At 48.9% G+C, this 24,203-nt stretch overlaps 2 protein-coding genes across 3 annotated transcripts in view; one reads left to right on the top strand and one right to left on the bottom strand.

Moving 5' to 3' along the window:
• The window catches only part of LOC142585966 (uncharacterized), a 219,347-nt gene that overhangs the window by 44,256 nt on the left and 150,888 nt on the right, over positions 1-24,203 (top strand). The gene's annotated exons all lie outside the window — the stretch shown is intronic.
• Positions 2,113-23,519, bottom strand: Hey (Hairy/E(spl)-related with YRPW motif). Its single transcript, XM_075697100.1, has 4 exons — positions 23,360-23,519; positions 22,422-22,505; positions 20,825-20,897; positions 2,113-3,408 (listed from the first exon to the last, which is right to left on the bottom strand). Exons 1-4 carry the CDS (start codon positions 23,435-23,437, stop codon positions 2,813-2,815), a joined length of 831 nt encoding a protein of 276 aa, XP_075553215.1. The 5' UTR covers positions 23,438-23,519; the 3' UTR covers positions 2,113-2,812.

Genomic DNA, 24,203 nt, shown 5'->3' with positions numbered 1-24,203 from the left:
TAGAGGCCACGCCGCGTACTGCATCAGCCTCCCATTGCGCACCGCATCCATGTAAATGGCGACCGCCCACACGACGCCAACTGAGACTGGAGGGGTCGGCGTGTCGCTTCGAGGAAAGGCTGGCGACACGGCTCCCGGGCGGTCTTCGGTGGGACGAGCCTCGGAAGGATGCGACGAACGAAGCTGCCACGCGTCGCGCTACAGTTGAGGCGCGTTAACCGTGGAGTTTAAGTGGTGCCCTAACAAATTCGACACGCTAGCGCTGCATTTATGTAAAGCCGGTGAAACGAAGGATGATACCAGCTTGTTTTTCGTAACGTGCACTAATTGTCAGATGTTATACCATTTAGAACATACATATATTGCATAGCCGTTTTCAGTGCGTTACTAATATCATGCGGGCAGGTGCCGTCGGCGTACTCTACTCGGTATCGGCTCGAGCTCAGGAAGGGAGCGAGGAAACACGCGGGCGTGCAGGTTGCCACGTTCCACCGACCCTTGCGGAAGTCCTGAAGAATGCACTGACGCCGCCATTCCACCAGCTTCCGAAGTTACGTCGCCGCGAAAAGGGGTTTGCCGTCATCTCCACGCCATTCGAACCGCCTTTAAACCCCACTGTTCATATAACCAAACCCGCCGTGGTTGCTCAGTATCTATGGTGTTGGGCTGCTGAGCACGAGGCCGCGGGATCGAATCCCGGCCACGGTGGCCGCATTTCGATGGAGGCGAAATGCGAAAACACCCGTGTGCTTAGATTTAGGTGCACGTTAAAGAACCCCAGGTGGTCGAAATTTCCGGAGTCCTCCACTACGGCGTGCCTCATAATCAGAAAGTGGTTCTGGCACGTAAAACCCCATAATTTAATTTAATATAAGCAAGGCAAAACATGTTGCGAGTACAGCGACGGCATTAAAACACAAATGAAATCGCACCACACCGGTTTAGACAGTTGCAGTGAAATCTGGCGCCATGGATTGTATAAGGGGTGTTACCAGTGTACGGCAGTTCAACCAGAAAGCGTGAATTGTGCCGCAAGCGTACTACGTGGTTCGCACAACAGGGGTGCCTGGCCGTCCTTTTGGTTTCGCACGTTAACAATCTTGAAAATGACCTGCTGCTGAATGTTCTTTCTGCGTTGATCACTACGTACTTAAGTTTACCATCTGCGAGCTAAATTATTTTTCAGAGTGTTACTCGAGATGTTTAGTTTGGAACAGCGAAACTGCCAGCACGTACGTAGTGCCAATATTACTCAGACTTAGCGACATACATACGCAAAACGGTTCTTATTTGAACAAGTGCTGCAAGCGTCGTGGGAAAATAAATCAGCACTGAAGACGGAGCACGCAGCGGCTGTGAACGAAAGCTGTGCAAGGAAGGCGACAGGCGGCCGTCTACGAAGGTCCCGCAAAAATGAGCCACAAGCACATGCTCAAACAGGTCTGTAATCGAATCAAGCATTGCTGATACACTTAATTCTCATGACAGGCTGAACAATTTTAGCATCACATCGCACACACTGCACGCGTTGTATAGCTTAGCATGACTGTTGGAATCACCAAACTCTTACCGCATTGGTACTTATGTTTCCTTAAATCTCGAATATATTATGCTGAAAAAAATATTGGCTTTAACGCAATGATCTTACGCTGCAGCTTGTACACATTTGACTAGCAAGTTGCAGCTCTGTATTACACCCTGAATACTCCCTTAAGACAAATATGTCTCTCAGCACGAGTTCGTGTCTTCTCGAACATAAATATATCACAGGTATCAGAAGGACAAAAAAAAAAGCTTGCATAGAGTTCCCACAATTCTGCTTCTTCCATTGCTCGTGTCAAAGAATGTCACCATACCAAGATTTTCGCACGCACTGCTGAAACACAGTACGTTGCTTTTTTCAACCTCTTCGCGCCATGAATGCGTAAGCACTCGCGCGACAACAGCTCGCCTTACTGCCTTCCCTTATCTGGCGACATTCAAATACTTTGTTCTCTCTCTCTCTCTTTCTCTTTCTTCATATATATATATATATATATATATATATATATATATATATATATATATATATATATATATATATATATATATATATATATATATATATGTGTGTGTGTGTGTGTGTGTGCGCTCTTTTTTTCGTTGGGAGTGGCGGACACTTGCCTATCGAGCGTTGCTGCCGCAAGGCACGAGTTCACATACACATGACATTCTGTGGACTAGCAGAACACAACGCACGATTTTCGCACGCGTGACGAAGTTGAGTCCGCACATCTCGGTGCACGAACTGCAGGACCTGACCAAAGCCTTGGCCCTTGCAGTGACCTCCGTGACACTGTTTTTCGCCTTACACTTACGGCACATAAGCAAGGAGTGGAGTGGTCAATTTCGAGGCTCTCGCTCGCCGCTCAAACTGTTGTGCTATACTCGACATTTCCGCCCGGCTAAACAGGAATGTGAACAAGGTCGTTCTGATGACTCTGCTGTACGCCAACACTTGAACAGCGAGGTTGCCCATGATAGTAAGAGCACGATTGTCAAGTCCGAGGGAAGCGGCGTCACTGGAGACGTTGCATGGTGGTTTCACGGCAACGTTCTGCACGGCTCTCGTTTAGTTTCCCACGGCTGTCGTGGACGGCGGAGACGGACGTCCCAAGAGCCTGCGTTTCTCGACAAAGGTGCACTCGTCCCGGGCCCCTCGCGTGAAGCCAAGCTGAGCGCTCGGTGCAGAGGGACCTCTCGGAGACAAGAGCCTTCGTGGAAAGCAATCGTGACAGCGTTTGCAGTCCAGCCGCCGCGGAACTGAGCGCGTTCAGTAGGCGATCTCGCTGCCCCACGGCCTGTACGGCTTGACTCCGCCGGAACCGGAGGAGAGCGGAGACAGGTCCGAGCCGTACGAGGGCGTCGTGGACGACGTCGGTGGCGTCATGGGCGAGAAGTGGGCGGCGGCGACGCCGTGAAAGTACTGGTTTCCCGGCGGGCCCTGGACGTGCGGTGTCGCCGCGGGCAGCATGGCGTTCGCGGCGGCCGACGGCATGTGCGTCGCCCTGGCAGCCGCCGGGAAGTGCTGCCGGAAGCCTTTCGTCTCGAGCCGCGGGGGCTCGTTTCCCGAGGCGTACGGCTCCGCGGCTACTACCGCGTTGGCCGGAGACGGCTGGGGGGAGCCGGACGTCGGGTAGTGAGGAGCCGCGGGACTCGCCGGACTCCAGCAGGACGACTTGGCGGCCAGCTCTCGCTGGGCCGAGTAGCACTGCAGGTGACTCATGAGGCGCAGCCGGAGCGGGTCCTGCAGGTCGATGCCTTCGATGGCCACCAGGTAGCGTGCCACCTCGCTGGCGCATTCGCGGAAGCCCATGGTGTGGTAGTCCATGGCGAACTTGTGCGGGTCGAACGTGAACGCGTCCACACCTGCGGGCGCGTCAAAAAGAGGCGATAATCAATGCTGAACGTGTCGCCTGCTGGCGAGCATGCACTGACCAATTCGTAAACGCTGACGTTATCCCTGTGCACCCTGTGCAGAGCAGCGGAAACTTAATCTGGTTCATCTCTCTGCCTCTCACCTCTCGTTTTCCTTCCTAACGGGAGTAACCTCACTTTCATATCGAATAGATGTCGAACGCATTGACACAATATGGACAACAGTGCGGTGCCTTGAGTCAGCGAATGCCCGCCTCTGTAGCAGTGGCTTTGTGCTGGCTTGGGCTATAGTCCTTCGTGTTCGGGTAAGAGCCGATAATGCCAGATTTTTTTTTTTGCACCCCGAAAAAGAAGTGTGAATATCGCGTTAAATCCGATTTCTCCCTGAAGATCTCCCTTTTGTTAAGGTTAGTAATAAATGAAGGTGCTCCAAAACTAATCAACGATGCCTATATCTTGAGAGCAAATGACCAAAATATATCGCAAACATTTGGAGGACGCTTAAGCTTCGCCTTTAACAGTGGAACGTGATAGCATTCAAATATCCCTGAGTGCTTCTCGCGCTTCCCGGCAACTGCAGCTTATGTGGCCGTAATGTTTACCGGGAAACGCTGGCGGCGAACGCTATGCATGAAGGTGAGCTTTGTGGTTCTTTTTTTTTATGGTGTGCAAAGAACCGAGCGCCGTTCCTACTAAGACAGACCTCACACGGCAGCTGGAGAACGCTACCGCGGGATTTGTGTTCGAATTTGCGCGTAACAGAATTATGTTTTGCAATATATTCAAATTACAATCCGACGTTATCATGTTTGTGTGTATAGTGTGTAAGTCGTGCCTTACCATTTTTATGACGTGTTTTACTTAGAGAAATTATATTAGTTCAGTAACTTCTTCGCGCTGCGCGGAGTGGCTGCATTGGTTGGGTATGTGTGGTTGGGAATGCGTGATTGGGAATGATTACTCCCGACACGACGGTCGACGCCGGATGCGGGATGTCGGCGCTGGATTTTCTGTGACACGGGGCCTTTAACGCTGTCGCGTTAATATTCTTAAAAATATACGAATATGGGACATGCCGCGTTTTTGTTTAACACTCAAACGAAAGTCGGGAAATTATATATATATATATATATATATATATAATTTCCCGACTTTCGTTTGAGTGGCTGACGCTAATTGTGGCCATGTCGTCCCTGCAAACTTATTAATCTCATCCGCCCACCTAACTTTCTGCCGCCCTCTGCTACGCTTCCCTTCCCTTGGAATCCAGTTCGGAACCCTTAATGACCATCGGTTATCTTCCCTCCTCATTACATATCCTGCCCATGCCCATTTCTTTTTCTTGATTTCAACTAAGATGTCATTAACTCGCGTTTGTTCCCTCACCCAATCTGCTCTTTTCTTACCCCTTAACATTACACCCATCATTCTTCTTTCCATAGCTCGTTGCGTCGTCCTCAATTTAGGTAGAACCCTTTTCGTAAGCCTCCAGGTTTCTGTCCCGTAGGTGAGTACTGGTAAGACAGCTATTATACACTTCTCTCTTGAGGGACAATGGCAACCTGCTGTTCGTGATCTGAGAATGCCTGCCAAACGCACTCGAGCCCATTCTTATTCTTTTGATTATTTCCGTCTCATGATCCGGATCCGCCGTCACTACCTGTCCGAATGAATACATTGTTGCGCCAAAAAAAAGGAAAATAAAGACTTGAGAAGGAAGAGTACGAAACGACAGAATGAGCGCTGAACTTGAACTGATTTTATTCTTACAGCAGGGCAGGGAGAATGAACAAGTACGCATGCGTACATCAGTGTTACCTAGAGCGATTACAGTGACGTTTTCAACATTTGCAACTTGTTTTCAAATACAAAAACAGACGTGTCACTAATACAACTCGTGCCTCTTACTTTTATGTGATATGCCCCCAAAAGTTCTCTTGCTAACGTATCACCACTCCTGCCAAGTATCTTTATCTCACGCAGTAGTGGCTGGCATGTTCCTTCCAGGCAAAGCGTGCAATGCGCAGGTAAATGCGCGTAACCTTTGTTGATTACAGAACGTTCATGCCCCCGGGCCCGGTCATTAACACATCGCCCCGTTTGTCCAATGTAGGATTTCCCACATTTTAGCGGTGTTTCGTATATAACGCCCGTCGCACATTTTACGTACTGTATAGTGTGCTTTTTCTGGCATCCTGACTTTTTGTCAACGCGGCTTATGCGCGGACACAGTCCAGCCAACTTGCGTGGTGCCGAGAAAACAACTGGCTCACCAAACCTTGTGGCGACTTTCTTCAAGTTGTGGCAAGTTCTACTCACCTGACCTAAGTAGATGTATTCCCTTACCACTTCCACTGCCTCGCTACCTAGTGTAAATTGCTGTTCTCTTCCGAGACTGTTAAGCATCACTGTAGTTTCCTGCAGATTAATTTGTAGACCCACTCTTCTGCTTGGCCTCTCCAGGTCAGTGAGCATGCACTGCAATTGGTATCCTGAGTTATATATATATATATATATATATATATATATATATATATATATATATATATATATATATATATATATATATATATATATATATATATATATATATATATATAAAAGGTCAGCGTCTGCCGGCCTTGAGTGAACGAAAGCTTGTTGCTTCTTAGTAGCCGCGTTTGCATGACTACGGCAATGATGCATTGCATCGCATTTCCCGCACACCGCACACATGTGAGCGACGGATGCGCTGGGAAGCGAATTAACGCAGCGCTGACGTTGCTCTGCACAGCGAGCGATAGCCGTGGAGCTGAGAGCATGTTTACCCAATTACTTTACCGTCAAAGGGTGACTGATTCGTCCAGTTGGTATTGCATTAATTTTGTTGCAAGAACGTATATTGGAAACCAGGAAAACAGGACGATCACGGACAAGAACGAAAGGCCCCATAGATCCGAAAGCTGCAGCAGGATAGAGTAATGCTCCCAATGCATAATGCACATCAACAAGGACTTGCAAGATAGGGAAAAGCATGACATCTCTGGCGAAGGATGCACGTGGGCAGTACATTTTTACTTTTTATTTTGTTAGAAAAGTGCAGAGGATAAAGTAGAGAAGGGATCACCAAACCCTTCTCCTGCTGTTTTTGTTAATATTCTTTCTTTTTATTGCAATAATAATTCCTCACAACGACGATTTGTAGAGACGTGTTCGTCACATGATCTGTGAGCAGCTTTGTTTGCTATTACATGATCCGGCGAGTGATCTCGCTTTTTTAAATAGAACGTTTGTGTCCAAGAGAAGTTATTGCTCGTGTTAATTGTTTGTAACTTTTACCAGAAAAATCATGAACTTTGGTTTCCCAGATAACAAAACCTCCGATATGTACCCAGTTTTCCTTTCTAAAGGTAGCACCCGATGGCGAGAGGACGTTGAATACGCAGGCAAGGAATAAGAGCGGGATCAAAAAGAGACGATTAGCGGATGTCTTGTTTGCGAACATGCACCGATGAACACAATCTTTTCAATAGTGTTGTACTGGTTAACATCGTTTTGAAACATCCTTTGTGTCACTGAAGTGTTTGTGTAATACGAATAGTGCGCATGGCTTACACAAGAGGAAGAAAATTCCAAGCGTGAGTTAACAACTGTGGAAAGAAGTAATAATTTAGAAACTAACAAGGTGTTTTGCTGTTGAAAATCGGCAAACGGGCAATCCTCAAGCGGAGGCTCCTTAATCAGATCTAAACCTTAACGCAACCATTTATTAACCAATAAACTTATACGGCTTGGTCGTCAACAAACTCCCGCAGCCCGTCTGTCTATTATTTTTTTGACAAATAAGTCTATACCTGTAAGCTTCACGACGAGTAATTCTGGATTACACAACCGAAGGAACCACGGGCTTCGGTATAATCGACAATTACAAATTTGCACCTAACACTGAACCTAAAAAAAAAAAAAAACAGGTCTATACTACTTCCATATACGCACATATTTGAAGCCCACGAGCTTTGCTCGCGTCATATTGAAGCGAGTCAGACCTGGAGTTCCGCGATGTGCGAACGTTCACGCGTTTTCCATTCAAAGCCAAAGCTCGTGCGTGCGACAAGCCAGAAACCCTTTTTCGCCTGTCTTCAGGCACTTTACGAAAGGCAGAAAAACAAGGAGATGCATATACAGTTAAAACTCGATCTAACGAAACCCCATTTACGAAGTTCCCGACCTAACGAAGAAATTTCCATTCCGCGGCAAGTACCCATAAGGCTCAATGTTGTTATCAACCCGAATTAACGAAACTAGCTTGCATTAAACCCGATCTAACGAAGCTTTTGCAGAAATAAATGGTTAAAGAAAGCTGTGATTTCTTTCTAATTTGGCGCAGATGGGTTTTTTCTTTGAGCGTGTGCTCTAACGCTATCGTGTTAAGACATCTAGGCTCCCTAGTCGCGGCCCTAACTTTCATTTTGACGAGGCTGCACGCCGCGCCCATGCACGGAACAACGGATCCGGCAGTCGCTGGCGTTCTCACGTACCAGATGGCGCCAGGGGCGGTGGTATTTGGCCCCCCTCGCGGCATTTTTACACGCGCAGGCCCGGGTTAGCAGTAAATACAATGCCGCAGTACCTTTTGGGTGCCACTAAGTTACAATTTTAGATTCCGAAGGACCGAAATATCCCTTGCTCGATTTTCCAAACTTCCCGATTTAACGAAAGAATTGGAGCCTGGTCATCACGTCGTTGAACCGAGTTTCAACTGTAGTATTTTTAGTATCCGGTGATTTACTTGGCAACGCAATCCTACATTCGCGCGCAACGCAGTACCGCCGTTATGAACTACGACCAAATCGCCCAGGCTTGTACTTTAATAAAATTAAGCCAAACGGGCCACCCTTTTTGCTACGGAAGTTTCGCTTTCATAAGAGCTCCTCCTCTTTGCGGATTTACGCAAAACGCATCTGGATAAAGATGCAACAGCTAACAGAAAGAAATGAAAGAAATGAAAGAAATGAAAGAAAGAAAGAAAGAAAGAAAGAAAGAAAGACAGACAGACAGACAGACAGACAGACAGACAGACAGACAGACAGACAGACAGACAGACAGACAGACAGACAGACAGACAGACAGAAAGAAAGAAAGAAAGAAAGAAGATACTGAGCAGAGTTGGATTCTTGTGGACTCATGGTGCCCGCTATCACCAGGCAGAGGATTTGTTTCATACGCAGACTTCCCCATTTGTAACACCACCAGAGATTCGTCTTCGATATTTGCAACGCCATCTTGTGATGAACTATCAGCCGTACTGGCAACACATTCTGCATCGTGGCGCAGGCATTCGCAGCGTTCATACGTTGCTAAACTGCAAACATGTGCAATGTCCCTACAAATTTATATCTTTAACAATGCAACATGTCACATGGCGTGTGAAACGTACCAAATACCCCGCCTTTGGTCTACCCCACCTTTGGTTTAGGTAATTTGTGCTCTGGCGACCAGAACCCTTTTGCATGCCATGACGTGCCACTTAACCTTCACAAGGCCCTCTGCTACACGTCAGCAACTTGGAACACTAAACACCAGGCAGGAGGGCGTCTGCACTAATGGGAAAGTGATGCAACCCACTCCACCAGTATTGCCGTGAATGCGTTGATCAACACAGCGATGCTGTTTGTATTCACATGAGACATGACTACAGTCATGTCCCATGTGAATACAAACAGCGGGTCGTTTTTTCTTGCTGAGTTGTTGCTTACCTTCTGTCATTTCTTTAGTCCCTTTCTTTCACCAATTGTCGTTGTGCATCAGTGTTTGCACGAGATAGTGCGCTATTCTGTTGCATGCCCTTAATTTTGCAGATGAATCGATCGTGAAAAGGAGCAGTCGAAAGCATGCGGCTTCCAACGTCTCAACATGCAACCTACGCCTGTCTATCAAAACCGAACATCCCGCGATAGAACTTGTGAGCTTGCTTAGTTGGTGAACATCGTTCTGGTGGCACTGCTTTTCTGAAAACATAATGTTACTGTGTCCTGCCCTGAAGTCTGCCACGTAATGCCGGTGCTGCTCCCCTAGGAAAACGCTGCGGCGTCGACCAACTCGTTGGGCAAGCATACATGGCGACAGCTGGGGAGCCTTCACCGGTGGTTGGATAATGTCAGGACAAAGCCGAGGCTAACGATGGTGGTGATGATAACTACTATTTCTAACGGCATCCCTTTTGAATCGGGGTGGCGACAAATGGTCACCTAGACCGCGTTGGCTACTTTATCCGCACGCCACGTCGTGTACAGCGAGGCACGGCCAGAAGACCCAATTAGACACCGAGCGCCGCCGAAAGGAGTCGCATCGAAAGGCGCCTTTATCTGACTCTGCCGGCGCGGTTGCGGCGCTCTCAAGGAAGTGGTCGAGCACGCACGTTCGACGCCACCCGAAACGCGCACGCCGTGCAGCCGCTGCTCGACGGGCCGAGCGTGGGAAAGCGCCGCGCGGCAGCGGGATGCGCGGGGTTGGCTGGCTGCGAGGTCGCGTCGAAACAGAGGGGCAGCCCACATACTGTACTGAACACGTCGGTAGGGGATATCCTTGGTGAAGTAAGCCTTTTTAGCAACAGGCGCTCACAAAAGTTTGGAAGCAGCTGAGCTGCTAAGCGAGTGGCAACAGCAGCCGGTCACTGCATGTGACTCCAGCATTCCACGTATTTTGAAGTGCGTCCCTGCCCCTTTTCGTAGCCTTGGAGCACAGGAAATCCGACAAGCGAGGCGATATCACGTCGTCAGGCGACAGTTCCGGTCAAGCGCCTAGCAACTCCAGAACTTTTCAAGAAGCAGTAAAATTGAAAACTTTTGAAATTTTGGAGTGGACCTCTACACGAAAGTATAAAGGGGCCCTAAAGTAAAACATTCAGACGAGCTAGATCAATATAATATTCGTCTAGGAGTTCATTATCGCTTTCGGGGTGCCAATATGGCACTTTGTCGGGTCAAAAATTCCCGCCCAAGGTCCCACTGCTGCTCCAGTTAGAACCACCCGCACCAGAAAGACAAGATTATGTGATCTCCCCGTGACTTCCCTCCATGGCGTTCTCTGTGAATAAACCTTAAATCAACCAACCCCGACGTCACAGGGCAGATACGATAATCTAAGACAGGTGGCGCCACTGCAATGTTAGATTTCGCATTTTCCCTATTTTTTCTCGCTAACGAGAAATCTCGCTAACGAAAGTTCTGTTCTAGCTACGAATGACGAATCCGTTATTACAGATGCCGAATATTTCAATCTAGCTGGGCGTAACATTTTCCTTTAGTGACCCTCTAATTTTGCAGAATGTTCAGCGTACTTGTGAGTGTGGTAGTTTGTTGTTGGGGAATAAATAAGTCAACGATTAAGCCATACAAATTGCAAGAGAACGTACATATAGATAACTTATAAAACAGGGCTCCACGATGACGCCAGCGTATGGCAGCACAGGTTACACAGCGATCTCGATAATTTGCGTTATCTTTTTGTTTTTAAATGTCTGTGATCAGAATTATCAGGTTGCATTTTCCATTGTTTCTGTTGTTCTTCAACGACACACCGAAAAAGCATACAGGCCTACTGAACGCCCGCTGCCAGTTACTAGTAAACATGACGTGCTCACTACTTTAGAATCGCGCATAATATTTCAATAGTCTGATTTAGTTTTCTTGTTTCAGTATCCCTCCAAATACTGAAGCGCGAAACTTGTGGTGACCATTCACGGTACTCTTACAAGGAGTCCTGACCGTCACATTGAGGTGGAAAGACCAGATTTTAGGCAGCATTTCGAGGGGCGCATTAAAGCGCACATAACGGATGCCATATTACGATAACACAAATCGGAGTCGTGGAGCCACCATACTGCTGACGGAGCCCGCCGATTTCACCGATGAAGGCGAACAGGATAGAAGGAATTGCGAAAACTCTCAACGGCTTAACCACAATTTTCTTGACAAGGCCTACTCTCATTGATAGTTTCTCAAGTAATTCGAGGCAGACCAGGTGCACAAGGATTTTTATTATACTATACTATACTATACTATACTATACTATACTACACGAACCTGGCTAACAGTCTTGAGAGGAAACAGATAACACTACAAGGAGTGAGGTAAATGAACATGATAGACGTTTATAAATAAAAAAAAATACGGATAGATCTGGCAAGGGCAAGTGATATGTAGAATAAATAAAGGGCTATACATCACATTAGTTCCGAGTGAACTGAAGCATTGACAAGGGTAGAGAAGTGATGAGCAAGTGACGCAGAAATACCAAGTTCGGCTGACGATGACCGCCTCAACTTGGGCTGCGATGCTTGTGCTCTGTATAGGAAGCATTCACACGACCTCACGTAGGCCATTTTGTTGTCGTATTCAAAGCTTCCCCCCTGCTGATGGAGATAAGCGGACCGAGATAGAGAGCAGCTATTCACTGTGTGTACGCGGACAACCTTGAAGCCTAGTCATAAAAAAGTTAGAGGAGTGGGATGATGGGAAATAGGCCCTCACGCTATATACAAGCGGTAGATTTAGCTGGCTCGCTTTGGTTATATCTGCTGCGGAGGTTTCGGAATATGCGCACATAGGAGGCGTGGCAAACGTACGCCGAGGTTGGTGAAGAAATTCAAGCGTGTGAAGTCGTCGAGTCTGCGTTATGCCAGTCAGGTAACGCACCATACCACCACACATTACGCTGACGCGGCTCGCTTGTGACAGGCGCCAATGCTGTAACGAACGAAGGCGTCGGGTAACCGGCATTGTGCCAAAAAACCCGCGAGGACCACCTCAAGGACGACTGGTCGCGTTTTGGGGCGGTTTAAGGGAAACGAGGAAACCTTCCACCCTGCAAACAGCCAAGTCACCAAGCAGGTAACCAAGCCACCTTTTCGACGGCGGTTCGTCGCGTTTGGTGTAGTCTTCTGGGAAACAATGACGTATTTCGCCCCCCGCAAACATGTGCAGGCGATCAAGCGAGCGTCCAGGATCCGCAGCGACTGCTTTCCCGGCCGTGGAAAAAAAATTCATCCTTTCTTGTGCCCAAGAATGGACTGGCGAGCCGGGGACCTCGAAGATATTTAAGGTTGTGCCGGCCCATTTTTGAAGGGCCCTTCACCAGGTCTGGACATTTTGAGCTAACAAGCGCAGAACATACAATGCGGGATAACGATCGTGTCTGTAAAGTATTATATCGCTACGCACCGCGGAAAGATCTGAAATTTCAAACCGAACGCCATTTTCCCTTCTACTCTCGGCCGCCGCGCTCCAAGCCGGAGGATGACGTAAACGTACTAGGGCGCCTATGGACGGGTGTTTGTGCTGTGACGTCGTTCGTGGTGACACGTGCCTTCGATAATTATTCAAGGCAACATCTATTATTTGTGTAATACGTTGCTTGAATAGACGACTAAAACTTATAAAAATAATAAAACACACAAACCGAATGTCTGCGTGTTTTTGTTTTACTTCGCACCGCAGCAAGAGAGATGTACTGCCGTTTCGTCTGCTTGTTCCCACGTCGTGCAGTCGCGCGCGCATACACCGAAACTATGTCATTTTCTATCGTGTTTCGGCGCGGGACCATGCCCTGTGATCCGTTTGTGTCTGTCTCAGTGTAGCACTGATTTCTACCGCTAGTCGGGTGTCCTTGTGCACAACGCGCAAAATCATGCGCTGCGCGAAATGATACAATCACAACAGCTCGTGCGCGACGCCGTCAGCGAAAATGCACCGCGCCGCAAAAAAAAAAAAAAGAAAGAAAAGACGAGCAGAAAAAAAAACAAATAAAGGCGGGACCCCTGACATATGCGTCACGCGATCCTCAAGGTCCCGTATGGGAGAACACAGGGAAGAAATCTCACTTGCGGAGGCTAGACAGGGCGAGTGGAGAGAGTGTCTCGCTTGGCAGGGGAGCTTGCCTCCTGAAATCATGGGTTTGCGGCACTGAAATATTTCTATCTCGGTTCTTAATGGAGCCGACATGAAAAATTTTTGCGGCCGAACGCTCCCTTACAACGTAACAACTTCCAGCATATAACCGAAGACGGTCACAGCCGAGAGAGAGAGAGAGAGAGCAAACTTTATAGAAAAGAGCACATGAGCGTAGATAGCTCTGCAGTGGGTGGTCCCCTTAGTCCAGAAGTCCAGCGGCCTTGGCTGCCCTTCTCTCTCGGTTGACCAGGTTGAGCTGGTTCGTCGAGTCTGAGCTGGACAGCGCCGCCTCCGATTGCCGTGTGGTGGAGTGTGTTATGGGTGTGAGCTGTGGTGTACTTGCGCAAGCCCTAACCATGCGGTAAAGCGTAGCGCATTGATCGCAGTGCGGGCATTTATAGTAGTACAAAGCAGGGTGCATGACGTTGTAGAGACTCGAGTGAGAATATGTGTTTGTTTAGAGTTTTCGCGATATTACGGCTTCATCTCGCGTCAGAGCATTATTAGGCGGCGGTAGTGTTCTTCGTGAAAGGCGATAGTGTTGTAGGACGTGCGTGCAGGTTAATAGCACGGGCTCGGGGTGGCACTGCTCGGCGCGTCCCTCTCGCGGCTCCCGGTGTGCGCCTGCTGATTGCCCCGTAAGGACTCATGCCCCAGAGACCCCACGACTTGTATGTATGGCGGCAGCTGGTGTACCCCAATCAGAATACGATGTGCGGCTCTGGAAATCTTGGCCCTGGAAAAATTTCTGCATGCCGTCTGAGAGTTCGTCAGAATTATGACGCACTCCCGGTGCGGTCTCGTCGTGATGGCTAACGCTATAGCTAGTTCCTTTGCCTCCGCAGCGCTCGCTCTGGAAATCGACGACGCATTTATTTCGGCCCCCGTGATTGTCGACTAGGCTGCTGACAAATGCAGTCTTTCTTGATGTGATGGCCGCGTGTACGTATAGCACATTGGAGTGGTTCTCATACTTCCTCGCAAGCGTCTGTGCTCGGGCATGTCTCCGTCCGATGTGGAAGGTCGGGTGCATATGTTTCTGGGTATTGGTGAGACGCGCATAGTTTCTTGTATTCGTGTTGGGATTTTTGTCAGTGCGCTGGTCTGCCGAACGGAATATCCAAGACGTTTCAAGACGCAGTGTCCCGCTGCCGTGCGTTGTAGCCTTTCCTTCTGGTTTACCAGGTGGGCCTTTAGAATTTTCCGTGCGTTGTTGTACAACCCTGTCTCATCGAGGCGAAAAGTAGCCGTCCCGGTTGACAGACCGAGCGCTTGCTTATACGGCTTGCGTATCAGCCGGTCAAGTGCCCCTACTTCCACATTGCTGAAATTTAAATACGGTGCCGAGTACGCAATGCGGCTCACAACCAGAGCCTGCACTAGTTGAATCAGGTCCTGTTCCTTGAGTCCCCCCTTCCTGCTGGTAAGTCGTTTCATCATGCGCAAGATCTGTGTGGTCGTGTATTGTAACTTCTGTAAGGCGTATCCACCGCCCCCGTCCGTAGGGGTAAGCCGAGGATACGAAGTCTTTCCACCTTGGGGATTTCTCTAGGACATAATCGCAGGGAGGTGGTTGATGCATGGGTTGTTGATCGTCCTCTTGAGCGCTTCTCGATTATAAGAAGCCCCGACTTCTCCAGCGCGCATTGCAGTCTGCATGTCTCCGCGTGTCTTGCTACGACGTCCATTTCCTCCTGCAGTGCCTCTTATTGTTCTCCTATGGAACCTCCGACCGTCCATATCGTGATGTCCTCTGCATACAAGGCATGTCTGATCCCCGGTATTTTCTCGAGTTGGGCTGGGAGTTTGATCATGGCCACGTTTAAAAGTGTCGGCGACAGCACTGCTCCTTGTGGCGCCCCTCTATTAAGTGTTTCTACTCGCTGTGACCTCATATTTCACAGTCCTATTGTAGCTGTACGATCTGTGAGGAAAGCCCTGAAGTAGTTGTAAGTTCTTCGGCCGCAATTCATGTCACTGAGGTTTGCTAGCACGGCTTCGTGCCGCACATTGTTAAAGGCCCCTTTTAGGTCTAGTGCAAGAATTGATTTCGGGCAGCACGGTGTTGCTGCATTCAGCGCTTCCTCTTTGGGCTGCAGAAGCACCTCTTGCGTTGACAAGTTGGGCTGAAAACCAAACATCGTGTTGGGCATCAGTTGACGTTCTTCGATATGCGTCTGTAGCTTGTCTAAGATCACGCATTCCATCAGTTTGCCGAGGCAAGACGTGAGCGAAATGGGTGTTAGGTTCTCCAGGCAGGGCGTTTTTCCTGGCTTTGGTATCAGTGTAATCTCAGCATGGTTATATTCCGGGGGCAAGGTCCCTCTGCTTCGGTGTATATTCAATAGTTCCAAGTATTGCCTGCACAGTTGCATCGTCCAGGTTACGTAGCAACATGTTGGTGTTTGCGTCCTTGCCCGGAGTGGTGTTTCGAGTGAGTCTTGCGATCGCTCGCGTCAGCTCGGAACGTGTCACGTCCCAGTCGAGCTCGCTGTTTTCCAATCCGGAGCAGTCATCCGCAGGCCGTGCACCGAATATTGGCTTGCCAATGTATCGGAGGCACACAATAGCTGATCATGTGTGCCTCCGAAGTTGTGTATTACTCGGCTCACCGTGTGCTTGCTTTCTATCTTGCTCTGGGTTGGATCTAGTAGATGTCTGAGTATAGCCCACGTCTTCGCAGTGCCCAGCGTTCCTTGGAGGGAGCCACAGAACTGGTCCCAGTTCTGTCGTGCAAGTTGCTCTGCGTTAGCTTCGCGATGCGAATTTTTAGCTTACGGTTGTCCCGCTGCCTTCGCCAGCTTCTCAGCAGACTGTGGCGCGCTTCCCACACGTGTAAGAGGCACGGTTCCACTGCCGGATTGTCCGTAGTAAGTGCAATCTCCTTGGAGTGTCTGGCCACCGATTCCTGCAGTTCTTCAGCTGTCGTTCTGCTCAATGTATTCGGCCTCTCTGCAGACCGGCGAGAACAGGAGCGCCTCAACAGCGTAACGACGCCGCACCACACAATCTTACAAAATAGTGCACGTAAATCGGAAGGAAAGGCGACGACTTCGACGTTCAGAGTGCAGGCTAATGCTATTTATTTCTCTCACAACGTAAGACGCACAGCAGAACCTTTTACTAAGCGGAAACACGACAAAAATATCCCTCAACACATCTCGTCTCTTCCTAGGTGCAAGAGAGTGGTACAAAAGTTGGCAAGAAAATACGCACCGCAGTTTAAGGTGCACAACAGCTGATTTGACGAAACGATAGACCACGCTCGGGCATTGTGTACGGGTTTCGAGGCGAGAGCGCTGGCAACTCCACTAACCGCCCTGGTAAGCGCAAGTGACGTTTTGATAATTCTGCCATAACGGGCCGTGCACCCCAGTCTTTCTACACGTTTCAAGCCAACGCATTTGAAGCAAACAACGACATGCGCGGTAGCAGAAAACCACCACTTCCTACGTGCCTCCATACCTGTGACTGCAGGCGCCACTAATAGTTACCACGTACCGAACAATCTCGAATGGTCCGGCAACCATGTCGGCCTATTCCTACCCAAAGGGCACCGCGCACAAGGCCTCGGAGAGAGGGAGGGTCGGCGTCAGAGGAGGTTGGCTTGCCGAGGCTAGTAGAATTACGTGACGCTCCCTCCTAGTATTTTCTTTTCTCCATGTGGTTGCACAACAATATGGCAGCCTCAATGACGTCCGTGCATAACCAGTGTCGCGTACGGTGTCTTGAAGCAAGGACATGTTGTATTGGTCTTTATGACAGTAGTGACATCGTACCGTCAGCAGGCCGCGCTTAAAGGGACACTAAAGGTTACCAGAAAGTCAAGTTAAAGTGGTAGAGCAATGTTCTAGAACGTCTAAGGCGTCAATATAATCGCGAACAGAGCTTTAGTAACCGAGAAATTGAGGTAAATGCATGACACGATTTGAGACCCCCCAGCTGCATTCCGGCACTAGCCCGATGACGAAAGCACTCCTCATAATTTGTGTAACTAATACTCAACTACTCGTATTGAAAGTATCATTTCATTCGATTATAAGACGGAAGAAAATGCTACTTGTCTACGTCTATTCGATTCTAAGAAAAAATAACATTTTGACGTTACCCTTCTGTAGTATGGGTGGTCGAAAGGTTTCGTTTTCGCTCGACTCTGCGCCGCGCACGCTTTGGAGTTTCAGTAGTTTCGTTATCGCGTCGTGCTGTGCGGGTTCTGCTGGCTCGCGAAACTTTCATTTCGAACAAGCAGTGAGAATGCCACGTCCTTGTGATGTCGTGGTGGGAAGCCCTCGTTGCTTTCCCGCTCCGGAGAGCCGGTGTCGAGGCCGCCGTTGTAGTACGCAACGACGCCGGCAGCGCGAGCCCTCAGCAGCACGTCGCGCTCGTCAGTGCTCAAATCGCTGAAGTTGAGCCCAGCATCGCGAGCCAATCTGTCGTTGTCAGGGTCCATTGCGACGAGCGTCAAAGTTCGCGTCGTAGAATAAAGTACCAGCTTATGGTCGCGCGTTTCTCCTTCTGCTAGCCACCATACTCCCGCTTTCGCTATGCTGTCGGCTCTGTCTTGGCTCTGTTTCTGGCCGCGCGTTTGCGTTTTGCGCTGAAAAGCCGTGGCGCCGTCTGCGGACGCCGTTCTACTCACCGATGGCGCAACGTCACTATGAGACCATGATGTCAGTACTCCTCGATGGGAGGGCGGGCGATTTGAACTGCGCTAGAGGTACGCGGACGCTTCAGAACGCATTTTCTCTTAAAATAAGTCTCTCCTTGGCACGAAACAAGCGTTTCGAGGTTTCTGGGATGGTATTTCAACAGTCCATGTTCACTTAATAGTAACCTTTAGTGTCCCTTTAAGGCAGGCTCGCGAACGATAGAAATGGATGGACACATCTGACATAGCAGGACGTATTCCGCTGACGCTGGCCCCGTGATGCGTAAAAAAAACAAGAATTCATGAACACCTAACCGTCCATGTAGTGTATTCAGTTAAGAAATAATGCGATAGTTTAATTTATTGTTCACACCTGTCTAAAGGTTGGTTTCATGCGTCTAAATTCTGCTTGCCATGTGACAGGGGGCCCAGACCTCTTCAAGCCTCTGTTGCTGTTTGCGTACGCCTCGAAGTCTCTGATACAAGAAAACCATGGAGATCCAATGCACATGTTGGAACCTATGTGCAGCAAATATTTCGTGAAGAGTTTAGTGAAATGTTTTAGATATGCCCATTTCATTCCTGCGTCTCATGACGATATTGGAAATCATTATGATCACCAACACGCGACGATCACTTCAAAGAGCTACTTGGCGTTGGCACAATATGCACCGTCCCTTTCTTGGCCAATCCCCGTTGTGGGCATGTGCCATAGTATGAAAATCATCATCATGATCAACACGCAGACGCGCTTCTTGGCCGACCCCCACTGTGGGTGCGTATGGCAATCATAATCGTCAACACGTAGCGCTACTTGGCGTTGGCACGATATGTACCGTCCGTTTCTTGGCTAATCCCCCTGCTGTGGGCATGTGCCATAGTACGAAAATCATCATCATAATCAACACGAGACGACGATCCGAAAGTGCTAATTGGTGTTGGCAAGTGAGAAGTGCACATGCCGTTGTGGCCTAATGGTTGGAGCGTCGGCGCTATGCGCACGGGAGCGGAGGTTCCGATCCTTTACCGGGCGCACTTTAGTTTTTTTTTTTTCAGAATGAATGCGAATTTACTCGGCGAGAACTCAACCAGTGACCGACAGATAGAGAGAACGACTGACCGACCCCCGCGAAACCATGAAATGATACGCAAAGAAAGGCTTGCTTTAAAATAAGCTTGAAACTTGACGCACAAAGAACAAGATATGTTCCTGCGAAGCAAAAACCCGGTGTGCTCATGGTGGCATTAACGAAAGTCAATATGTTTGGACGCTGCCTGTACCCTGAGGATGAAAACAAGGACGCGTCGGATTCTACAAGACGACGCGGCTCGTGGTATGATAGCCAAGAGCAGGAATTTATTCTGTTAATTAATTAGTGCTAAGCCATGCTGAGCCAGCGGAGAACATAAAAACCGGTCCGCGGGTTCGGTCGCCCCGTAAACATTGAACAGCGAAGTTAAAAGAACTTCGAAGTGTGTCGGCAAGTGTTTGGGACCTTCAATGCGGTGTGCATTAATGTAATTGCACTTGCTTGCATGCGAGATGATCGTGGGAGCGTGGTCTCATGTTTCGTCAACTCAAAAAGCTGCAGAAGCTTTGCCAGAACCTTGAAATAAACGGACTTCAGTAACCGTCCATAGACTCACTCTGGGGCAAGTGCCTCTGCTTTCGACAATCCATTCTATGCACAGACCATCGTGATGAATATTAAATTAACTATGGCATCCTGTAATTTCCTCTGTTTAGTTCCATAGCCTTGCATGTCCTTGTGTTTTCACAAGGTTCAGGCTGGAGACCCAAGATATGGCTTGTTCGAATTAAGTAACAGTAACTTTTCTAGCCTTACGACATGACGTCACAAGCTGGTATAAATTAAATTATGGGGTTTTACGTGTCAAAACCACGATTTGATTATGAGGCACACCGTAGCGGGAGACTCCGGAATAATTTGGACCACCAGGGGTTCTTTAATGTGCGCCTAAATCTAAGTACCACGGGTGCTTTCGCATTTCGCCCCCATTGAAGTGCAGCCGCCGTGGCCAGGATTCGATCCCGCGACCTTGTGCTTAGCAGCCCAACACCATAGCCACTAAGCAACCACGGCGGGTGGCTGCTCTAAATTAAACCCAGAATTAGCAAAACCTCTGCGCTTCTCATTTTGGCGTTGCTATTGTATTCTAGCGTTTGTGGTCCTGTTATGTATACCACTGGCAACTTTAATTGAAAACTTACATGATCACAGTGTATATTTTCCATTTCTATTATTCCTTTCGTTTGCAAATTAGTTCCTAAATTTTGCTGATTTCTGCATCATACACCACGGAATTTTTCCACAATATTATTCCAAGCTACATTGTCGGTTTCGTTATCTTTGGTGTAAATATTGTGCAACTAAATGTACTTTGTAAGGTCATGATATATATATATATATGTGTGTGTGTTTGTGTGTGTGTGTGTGTGTGTGTCTTTGGGCCACGTCAAGCAAAAAGCACGTTTTATATCAATTATTCATTATGCATTTCATATTTCCGGGAAAATAAACCGATTGCTTGCTTGATTGAACGTCTCAATGTAGATACGGTTACACTGTACGTGATTTGCGTTATCTGTGCTACTTGAGAGAAAATACAAGGGACTATTTGCCGTCAAACGCCATTCGGGTGCTTGACGTACCTGCTGCTGAAGATTGAGGTGCGTCTACATTATTTCAAGTGCAGCATGCAGTTATTCTTATAAAGAAGTGCAGTTTAGCCGTCTAATCTAAGCTCTCAAACATAATCCGGAGAAGGATGCGACGCATAGAACTGGCAAGCTGACGACGATCCTCACCTTTGGAGTGCAGCATCTTAAGGTGGTCCACCGTCATCTGGAGGATTTCGGCTTTCTCGAGCTTGGCGGATCCCTGCGAGATTGTTAAGTTCGTGATGTGTGCTCTTAGCGTACCGGTCATGTCACTTCGCCCCGCGTACGACTAGAGCACAATATCCGCAATATAAATAATTGCGTGTCAGAAATACGCTGACAAACTGACTTAGAAAATGCGAAGGTTTATCGCGCAAATGTAATCGACCGCATGGCCCGCCGTCTTCTCACATTCGGCATCCTGCGCTACTTTGGTCATTTAAGCAAGATTTTAATACGCAGAACTCATCCAGTTTCTGCAGAAACCAGGATGACTCTTAGTGGGACGAGCACGTTCGCCATCGCGCATACTGCAGTTGTCGGTCGAAAGTGTGCTTGCCCTTACGTGCTTCGTTCCGCGCGCGACGGTCAGCCATTTAGTGAAATGTTTTCCGCGAAGGGCATTACTACCCGAGTTTAACTAGCTGCCCAACCAGGCTCCAAAGGACGTTTGACGATTTCACCATCTGTTTTCCCGACGTCCGTGTAGCGAACGTTAAAGGCGCTGGCCGAAGAGAGAGTCACAGGGGAGGGGATGAAAGTGCCACTTGTTCGCCACTACGCTATAGATCCAGCAAGAATAGCTGCTGCAGGCTGTATGTACAAAGACTACATATTATAATACGTGCTGTGTGTAGTTAGAATCAGGTCGGCGTTATCCGCTGTGTCATTTACTCTTCATTTTATATTACTTATTTTACACGTTTACATTTACGGTATTCTGAATCCTTCTTCGTCAAATACTGCATGCTGTCGAAACCGGATGTAATCTAGCTGAAATTAAGTAATGTCATCTACCTGTCAAATATTCCGTGGAACGAAAACAAACACGGACTAGGGTTAACACATACCTTGTATATGTTTACCACATGAAAAAGAAGTTCTAGGCAGAAGTTCTAGATATAAAAAAGTTCAAGGTTCACCACATAAAAAGAAGAGATTATTGCACTTCAAAGTAGTGCGCACGAAAATTTCGTGTTCAATTCGCGGTATGTTACTGTTCGCCGTTCGTGTACAGTCGGCGTCAATAGTTTATGGGACGCCGGTGTCGCGACGTAGCTGAACTCCAATAGAACGGCTGAATGTTGGTCGCAAATCCAGGCATCGAAAATATTCAGTGGTCGAATGGGCAAAGCCCTTTAGCGCACGTTCTGTCGTCTTTCATGTCCCTGTCAATCCAGCGCTATGACTTCAATTGATGCAACGAACCAACTAGCCCAAAAATCTGCACTCCTTTGTCCGTCTTTGCAATTGGTCGACCCCCTTCGCTAATATGTCCAGCATCAGGATTGCTTAGCATTTGCTTTTACGAACACTCTTTGCGTAATAAATGTTTGGATACGGACCCAGGTTCTTCCGAGATGTCGCGTACTGTCAACATTTACGATTACGAGCTTTGCATGTACTTGATTAGTGTTCAGAGCCAACACAACAATTTATTACGATAAAGGAAATCTCTCGTCGCCCCACCACCACAGTGAATTGAAATAATACGTGCACCGAAAAACTGTATGAGAACTCTTACCTGCTTTTCGAATGCCGTGGGTACGAGCCGACGAAGTTCGGTCAGCGAGGTGTTAATCCGATCACGCCGCCTCTTCTCGATTATCTGCGGAGAAGAACACCTTGTCAGCTCGGCTTGACTGAGTGTCACTGTAATGAAGCCAAGCTGGCAGCTGCGCGAAGAACTATAGTCGCGATCTTGTGTCTGACCGCACGTGAGTGCGTTGCGGCTTCGTGGGGCTCGACGAGGAGCAAAGATACGGAAACGTACGACGCTATCGGAGGATTATGATCGCAATCGTCCTCCGAACGAAGTTAGATGTCTGTTGCAATGCGAAAGCTCTTGCCATAGCAGTGTTGCTGCCAATTTCCAGCGCAGACTCTATGAACTGCAACCCCAACCTACATTACTGCGAACACTGATATCGCCACATATTGTGATTCTCTGCCGCTCAGGGCCGTTTCCGTTCCTTGACATGTAATGATAGGCACCCCTAGTCCATCATGACACAAAGCTGGGAGCCGGTTTGCATTGCGTACTCGGTGGTCACATGGCTCGCCCTGTAGATTATACAACGTCTGGTGAGAAATATGCCTGATGAACTTGCATAATTCGTCGCCATATCACACAAGCTCCTCACGCTTACAACATGATCATACTCTCTAGATTAACCCACGTTCTTATTGTCTTCTAAGCAAAGTGGGCGCTACCAACGCAAAGTGTTTATGGCGGGTCGGCGTTGTACAAATAAGTTAACTCGTTCTCACCACGTGGAACAGTCAAGAAACTGGCAGTCCAACGTAGTAAAGATGGCAGCGCCCATCGACCGAAACTGAAGAGTAACTGAACGTTATCAGTACATAGCTTCAAGTGTGGCTTCGTGTAGTATATGATGTAGCCCATGTTTAGCGTCGCGAAGGACACTCGTCCCGGCTCATTATTAGGAGGAAGGAACTCACGCCTCGTCTTTTCTTCCTGGTCAGCAGCTGGCAACTGCCGGAACCGGAGCTGGTCCCGGAATGGCCGAACGAAAACATGTCGTCGGCGGCGGCACACGCGCACCAACAACGTTCAGGCGGGCGTCCGACGGCGGAGGAGAGGCAAGGCGCGCGCGCTGCACGTCCGCTCGGTCGCGTGCGCGACTCCCGAATGCAGCCCGGTTGCGGGCACGTGTCCGGGCGCCGGTCGCCTCCTCCTCCTCGCCACTCCGCGCCGCTTACCCTCGGGACGGCGAGGCGTCGTGGTCCGAGTCCATCATGTCGGCCATGCGTCGTCGCATGGCGCGCGTGCTGCCTGCCGACTGCGAGGAGACACGCGTTGCAAGCGGCCGCTGCAGAACGTGACCCCCCCCCCCCCCCGCCACACGCACACAAACTGGAGCCGGGAGGAGCCGCTTTCCCACGCGGCCCGTGTGTGCGGGGAAGGGCCGCTCACCGTGGGAAGAGTTTTCGGTAGCCGCGGCATAATGGCCGGGAGCGTGGCAGGCTGCCGCTTGGCCCCGCACTTGCTGATTTGGGAGAGGAGGGAGAGCGCACCGTTAGCGAGCGTGCCCTACGGATTACGCGGGGGCAAAAGGAGAAAAACAGAAGGCAGAATCCCGGCGGCTTAGAGAGCGCGGTGCGCGCAATTTTAGTTTCGGTTTCTCACGGGCGTTGCTAGCGCTGCTGATGGTATCGCGCGCAGTTGGAGCACGCGGCGATAATTTCTGGGGGAAGGAGGCGTAAGAACGCGAGGATGCTTCAGGGGAGGGGGCCGTGTGGCGTTTGTAGTGCGTAGTAGCGCTAGTGATTGTGGCGATTGCAT

The sequence above is a fragment of the Dermacentor variabilis genome, chromosome 6 (genome assembly GCF_050947875.1).
Source record: "Dermacentor variabilis isolate Ectoservices chromosome 6, ASM5094787v1, whole genome shotgun sequence".
Taxonomy (NCBI): Eukaryota; Metazoa; Arthropoda; class Arachnida; order Ixodida; family Ixodidae; genus Dermacentor; species Dermacentor variabilis.
This window is presented reverse-complemented; position numbering and strand designations above follow the sequence as displayed.